Source organism: Hydra vulgaris, chromosome 03 (assembly GCF_038396675.1).
Source record: "Hydra vulgaris chromosome 03, alternate assembly HydraT2T_AEP".
Classification (NCBI taxonomy): domain Eukaryota; kingdom Metazoa; phylum Cnidaria; class Hydrozoa; order Anthoathecata; family Hydridae; genus Hydra; species Hydra vulgaris.
In genome coordinates, this window is record NC_088922.1 from 42549839 (window position 1) to 42557936 (window position 8098).

Sequence of the window (8098 nt, forward strand, 5' to 3'; positions counted from 1 at the left end):
CAAGAAATACTCTCCTCTTTAAAACATTCCGCTCTTTGCAGCTTGCTTTATTTACCAACCTACAACAAAAAGTGTTGTTCTTTTGTTTTAAAGAAAAACGTTTTGAAGATTCCGAATAATATCTAATGCACTTTTTTTAATTAAAAAAAATTACAGAAATAAAGGCTTCTTTTTCCTGATTTGTTACAGCAGTCTGTGCGCGTTACTTCAATCGAATGCAATTATTACTACCTTTAATTATTCTGATTGATTAATGTTAGGAATGTGAATCTAGAAAAAATGAGCCACGACTGTTTTTAAACATAAAAAAACTTTGTTTCGCTTCAAGTCACGTGTCCAATGCTTTTGATTTCTAAAATATGTGGCAGTCAGCTAATGAAGTCATAAAAAATACAAAATTAGGAATTAAATTTAACTAGTTTTTGTTAAATATAAAATAAATTGTTTTATAATTGAAATAAAACTGTTTATAAATCAGTTTTATTTCAATATAATTATAAGACATGGCATGGCCAGCGGTGAAATCTAAAAGTTTATATTAAAAAAATTTAATATAAATACTGCTTAGTAGTTTACTCAACTGACAAAAGTTTATCAAGTCACGGTTTTAGTCTGTAAAAATTTAACAATAGATTGGCATCCGTGCGGTTATTCCAAGAGCTTAACGAACAACATTTTAAGGTTTGTCTACGAATCTGCCCTCCTTAAATACTGGTATCCGCCTCAGTTTCCGCCTTAATTATTTTTTGTCATTGAGTTTCCGTAAAATCTGTCATCGTGTACATCAACTTTCGGCAATATCAAGAACGTTTATGTTTACATCGTCTCACAATGATTTCAGAAAGAGGCGGGCAACTCATATCTGAAACCAATTGCTGTCGGCATTATGCATACGATTTGTTTTTAACCAGCACAATAAAGCTTCATAAATAAGTTCAATAGAAGATGAATCGTTTATTGTTTAAAACAAAGAAACAATAATTTTTCGGCGAAATTAAACTTTCCGGACTTCGTAACTAACGTAAAAGGTGAATAAAAGGCCGACTTTCTTGACAAAGCGCTAAAAGTCTTTGGGTGTTTGCGTACCGAAAAATATCTTTTATTGTTACGTTTTTTGTTTTTTTTAAATTGGTTATTGAATTAATAAAATTTGTCATTACTAGCTGTATAAATATAAACTGTTTTATTTTGTATAAAATTGATGTCTAGTTATTAACTATTCTGAATCGCAACATAGGCTAAGAGAAGTGCGTATAAGTATCGATTTAGTGTGAACTATACTATCCATAAACAAAAGGTTTTTTTGAAAACGGTTTAAGTAGAATTCGTATAGTGTAGGTGTGCAATTTTTAATTTTACTTGGACGTAAATTTCATTGTGTAAATAGTCTATTAAGTATTATGCAAATGTTTTACAAAGAGGAAGAGTTGGGTATGACCCCTACTTCATTTTCTATGTCTTCAATACTTACAGAAAAAGAAAAAATGAATGCAAAAGACATTGATGGAGTTGCGCATCAAAATGAGGAAAAAGAAAGACGCATAGACGATGACTTGCCAAAGAAAGAAGAGCTATCGAGCGAAGGAAAACATGTGCACGTCAGTTTGGATGACTCTGAGCTGTGGAAGAAATTTAAGACTTTAACAAACGAAATGATTGTTACAAAAAATGGAAGGTATTAAACATTTTCATGTAATTTGAGGTTTCCTTTATTTAACATTTATATATATTATTGCCTTTTTGATACTGAAAAATAAAAATAAAATATATTCGTTGATATATATAACTCGTTTACTAGTATTTTTATAACTCGTTTACTCGTTTATTTTTATGCCACAATTCTATTTGCTATGAAAGTTTTTATTTTTCTTATGTTTAGGCGAATGTTTCCTGTATTAAAACTAAATATTCGAGGATTAGAGTCACATGCTATGTATTCTATCTTACTGGATTTTGTAGCTGTTGAAGATCACAGGTGGAAATACGTAAATGGAGAATGGGTAGCTGGCGGAAAACCAGAACCAGCTACTACTAGCTCGGTTTATATACACCCAGATTCACCAAATTTTGGTACACATTGGATGAAAAGCCCGATATCATTCACTAAAGTAAAGCTTACAAATAAAATGAACGGCGAAGGCCAGGTAAATAAATTTGTTGGCTTAAATTTATAGTAAGAAATTATGAAGCTTTGTTAAATAAAGAGCAAGCTGTAGATATTTAAACATTAAATATATTTCACAACATTTTCATACAACATATAGCTCTTTGTTTGTTTGCAACTTAAAACGAGAAAAAGCATACTAAATATTATGTGTCATTTTACAGTTACGGGGTTACAATTAGGAAACTATATAGAATAAGTTCATTTTTGTAAACCAATTAAATCATATTTTACCTAATTAATTTTCTTCTGAATATACTCGCCAAGACAATTTTCTATTCAATATTTTTAAAAATTTTATCAAATTTGAACATGAATTCATGTTCAAGGTTAATAAAATTTGAGCGATGTATATATATAATAATAATATAATATGATATAATATTTAAAATAATAAATAATATATTAAGAATATAATAAGAAATCTTTATGCTCTCAAACTTTAAGTTAATGTTTTGTTTTTGTCAATATATTTGAAATAACCATTTGTCTAAGGATAATTAAAATCTATTAATTTACTTGTTTAAAAACTTCAACAAACATACAAGTGTTAAAAAAAACTTTTGATACTTTTGCTTGACAATTATATTAAACCATAATAACTATTTTTTTCACAACTGCGCCTTTTTACTTTAAATTACCCATTTAACTGAAGATAAGCCACACGTATGAAGAACATTAAATGTTGACCTTGACATAATTTTTTCATTCTCAGGTTATGTTAAACTCTCTACATAAATATCAACCACGTGTTCACATTATACGAGTTGGAGCACCTGAAGGAGAACGTACTATAAGCACTCACACATTTCCCGAGACGCAATTTATTGCTGTTACAGCCTATCAAAACGAAGAGGTGAGTATTTGAAATTTTTCTAAGTAATTAACACCAGTTATATTTTTTTAATTATAAGTAACCTGTACCAGTTGCTTTTTTATAACTAGACAGGTTACTAGTTATGTAAAACCATCTACTACATAGCTCAAGAATACAAAATTAAAATGAGCCAAACTTAAATCTCTGCCGCACTGAAAAATTTTAGGGATGGAAGGGGTGAGGGAGGGGTAGGGAGGAGGTAAGTAGCATGAATATTTAATCTAAGTGTAACAAACATGGGTTGAATTGTTTAAACTCGCGATTCTTTTTCGTTTGTCTATTTTTATTTTACAATCTATACTTTTTTATTTTTCAGATTACTGGACTAAAAATCAAGTACAACCCGTTTGCAAAGGCGTTTTTAGATGCAAAAGAAAGGTTAGTCAAAAGTTTAAAAGATTAAAAGTTAAAAATGATAAAATCAAAACTGTAAAATGTTTATGAACTAAAAATGAAAACAATTGTTTCCTAAAAAAACGTCATTTTCAAAAACTTTAACATAAAAGAATTAAGCAAGCAAAATTTTGTCGGTTGACCTTTCGTCTAATCTTAATTAATCAGTTAATTTTGCGACTAAAGTATTACAGAAAAGCCTTTCAAACTAAAATAATGTAACCATAGTAACACGTTTATTTGATTTTTTTTTTCTATTGTTTTTTCTTCTAAACAAATTAGTCGGATAACCTTTTAAGTGATACTTTGAGTATCAAACACCAGTGGAGTTCATCATTTATTTAGTCGCCGAAATCCAGAAAAACACTTATTCGCTCCATAATTAGTTTTTCCATTAAGTTACATATTTAAGTTTCCTACAGTTGCTTAATCAGCGGTCATCTTCTATCTTTGTGTGCTTACTATTATATTAAAGATATGGACGTACTATCGTGTACTTTTTAAAACTTATTATAAGAAACTGCAAAACTTTTTCAATAACAACAAAATTATTTTCGTCTTTTTTTTTTTATACACAGATCTGATCACAAAGATATTTTATGCGAAAGAGATGCCTTAAACCAAATTGCATCGAATTGTGAGTATTATTCAACTTTAATTATTAAATGATTTTTTTTTGTTGTTCTTTTTCATTTTTCTCTTTCATAAAATGAATCTTAAACTATATTTAAAGCTTATTCATTTATACTTTAGTATAATATACAACTTAACTTTTTTTTACCAAAATACGATTTAAATTTATACTTTAGTATGATATTCAATTTTTGGTTGTTTTTTTACTTAAATTCGATTTAAATTTATTATAGACGGTTATTACCCTTCTATGATGTCACCGCTTTCAAGAGCAATAAATTGCGACAATTTACGTAGTCACCGCTCGTCACCGTATCCATCACCGTATCACCGAACCGACATACTCGGAGGTAATGATTTAATTTTATAAGTATCTTTTACATAGCTATTTAATCTTAAATATGTATTGTTATGTTAAAAATGTTGCTAAAATATTTTTTACACACATACCTTTTTTAATTTAGCATGCACAAACTATTATCGTGAATCGAGTCCACCATATATGAATATGCAAAACAATACGTGGCCTCTTCATCACTTAAACTATGCTGTTCCCATGACAACGTCGTCTATGAAACACGATGAACTAATTCAACAAAACTCTATTATAAGCAATTATTCACAAAATTCCCTCGGACAATATCCAACAATAAATAAGCCTTCAATCGTCGACCCCAACATGAACCCTTGGAGTCACTCTCTAGTTTATCCCTCCAATATATAAATATTTTAAATATTTTAGATTATATATTTATTGATTATATTTTGCTTTGAAAAGCAAAATACTTATTCTATTTATCGTCTTGCGATAGTCATTTCATTTGGCGACAACTATGTCAAACTATTTTGCCAATTCTATATAAAAAGAGTAAACATAATAAGTAGTGTCTTTTGATAGGCAACACCTGTTTTATTATTTTTTTTCAATTAAAGTTGCTCTCTGGTATTTATTTTATTTTTCTCCTATATTTATTTAATTTTTGTTTAATATATACATATATAAATATATATTTTTAATTAAAAAAGTTTTCCTACTTTTTGTAGTTCTTTCTTTAATCAATTAAAGTTCTTTAAATTCATTAAAAATGAACATTGTTTATAAGAGAACTTTTCGGCTGCGAACTGGGTTTTTATGATTTGCACAAGTTCATTTATTTTTTGTTCGCGCATATAGATAGTATAATATATATGAAGCTAAGTTATTTATTATTTTTTATATAAAAAAAAATTTGTAAAGAACACTGTATTTTAAAACACGTCGAGTATTTTTATAAAACCATTGTACATTTGATTTGTCATGATAAAACCTTTAAAAATTGTTTTTTGCTTTAAAAATCTTTGATTTTTGAAATCACACTTTTCAAACATCAAAATTACGTGTATTTTCCCCTTCATTTAACTTAATTATTTTTAACAATTATAATAATTTATAACAATAATATTTATAATTACTTATAATGAGTTATAATAACAGTTATAACTCATTATATAGAGATATGTTTTGAAACTTAAGTTGACATGCTTTTGAAAAAAAAACTCTTTTCAAACATCAAAATTACGTGTATTTTCCCCTTCATTTAACTTAATTATTTTTAACAATTATTATAATTTATAATAATAATATTTATAATTACTTATAATGAGTTATAATAACAGTTATAACTCATTATAAGAGTTATAATATACTTACGGTACATTAAAAAATTACAGTTTTTATGCAACAAAATCCTAAATAATTTTTACAAACAAAGTTTATACTTTTGAACTTTTTTATAGAGATATGTTTTGAAACTTAAGTTGACATGCTTTTGAAAAAAAAACACTTTTCAAACATCAAAATTACGTGCATTTTCCCCTTCATTTAACTTAATTATTTTTAACAATTATAATAATTTATAACAATAATATTTATAATTACTTATAATGAGTTATAATAACAGTTATAACTCATAATAAGAGTTATAATATACTTGTTTAAAACATACTTACATAATACATAACATACATACATAAATACACATTACATACATACATACATAAATACATACATACATACATACATACATACATACATACATACATACATACATACATACATACATACATACATACATACATACATACATACATACATACATACATACATACATACATACATACATACATACATACATACATACATACATACATACATACATACATACATACATACATACATACATACATACATACATACATAGAAACAAACATACATAAATACATACATACATACATACATACATACATACATACATACATACATACATACATACATACATACATACATACATACATACATACATACATACATACATACATACATACATACATACATACATACATACATACATACATACATACATACATACATACATACATACATACATACATACATACATACATACATACATACATACATACATACATACATACATACATACAAACATACATACATGCATACATACATACATGCATTCATACATACATACATTTGCTGAAATAATTCTTTAGCAAAACAACAGTTTGAAAAAATGCATACTATTAAAATCTAAAATAAGCAAATTATTAAAATAAATGATCATATTTAATCTTAGTATTATTAAGAATCACCTAATTAATTATATTTACAAAATAAAAATTATTAATTTCTGAAAACTAACTACTTTTTTTATAAAGATTTCGAAATACTCTAACTTCGGTCATTCACGGATAAAAAACGAAGGAGACAATTTGCAGTAATATTGTGAAATGTTGATAAGTGTTGAGAATGTAAAATTTTCTCGTAACTTTAACTGTAAATTTACCAGTAAATTTTCACAATTTTATAATGGATACACACCATGGTATTTTATTTGAATAAAAAATTTGTTCATAATTTCAAAACTAACTGACAATTCTTTGAGTTCTAAAAAATATCAAGCTGACATATTTTTGGAGATAAAATTACAACTCAACAACAATTATGGATGCGTTGCAAATCCTGTGATGATTGGCTGAGTGGATCTTGCTGTTCTACTATGGTCAAAGATACGTGCAAGAATTGCAAATAAACATACAAAGCTCATTTAAATCAAAGTACTTTTTTTTTAAAGCCCGGGGCGACGCCCTCCTTAGTTAATGGTATTACCTGAATTTATATCATAATTTTACAATAAAACAACATTTAAAAACTAGTTTTCATTAATTGCGACGTTAAGTTTGTGATACATCATTAGTATTTGTAAAGCGGCCGAACTTAAGAGATGGTATTGAAAGTTCGGCCAAAGTTGATGTTTTCATTTTAAATTAAATATTGAGTACTAATTTTTATTTTTCATTTTTTTATTTTTACAATATCAATTATCAATATAATTTTCTGTATGTTTCTGGAAAAAGAATTGAAAATTCTTTATTAATGCGTGATAAATAAATGTTAAAAGCTTAAGTGACCGAACTTAGGCGATATTACGGTACATTAAAAAATTACAGTTTTTATGCAACAAAATCCTAAATAATTTTTACAAACAATGTTTATATTTTTGAACTTTTTTATAGAGATATGTTTTGAAACTTAAGTTGACATGCTTTTGAAAAAAAAATTTTTCATGACAATATTCGGGACCCACCAAATCTCCCAGGGCCGTGTAGTATCTGTAAAAGTATTTTTCAAAAGCAAACTTCTTCAATTTAGTGTTGTTTTACACATACCACAGTCTGTAAAAACCAAGTTTAATCCTTGCAGTGATTTTGGGAATATTAATTTTTACGTATAGCAAATTATTTTAGCGAAATATCAAAATCTTAAAATTCTTAAAAATGGAAGAAACAAAGTTTTTTAGGAAGTAATTAAAAAGTAATTTATAACTAGGGATAAATTATGCAAGTTTTCTTTGCTATTTTACTTGCCTTGTAACTTTGTTATTAAGAATTATGCTTAATTAAAATTTTATTGTTTTTTTAATTTATGAATTAATAAAATACTTTGTGTAATAAAAATATTACATTTTTATTGC

At 26.6% G+C, this 8098-nt stretch overlaps 1 protein-coding gene across 1 annotated transcript; it reads left to right on the forward strand.

Annotated features, from left to right (window-relative positions):
* The first annotated feature begins 1223 nt into the window (after positions 1–1223).
* LOC100209110 (brachyury protein homolog 1-like) lies at positions 1224–5383 on the forward strand. Its single transcript, NM_001309774.1, is given in 8 exon segments — positions 1224–1338; positions 1474–1675; positions 1880–2144; positions 2880–3020; positions 3358–3419; positions 4013–4071; positions 4301–4417; positions 4532–5383. Coding segments are annotated over 7 exon segments (1095 nt in total). The 5' UTR covers positions 1224–1338; positions 1474–1484; the 3' UTR covers positions 4792–5383.
* Positions 5384–8098: the final 2715 nt, after the last annotated feature.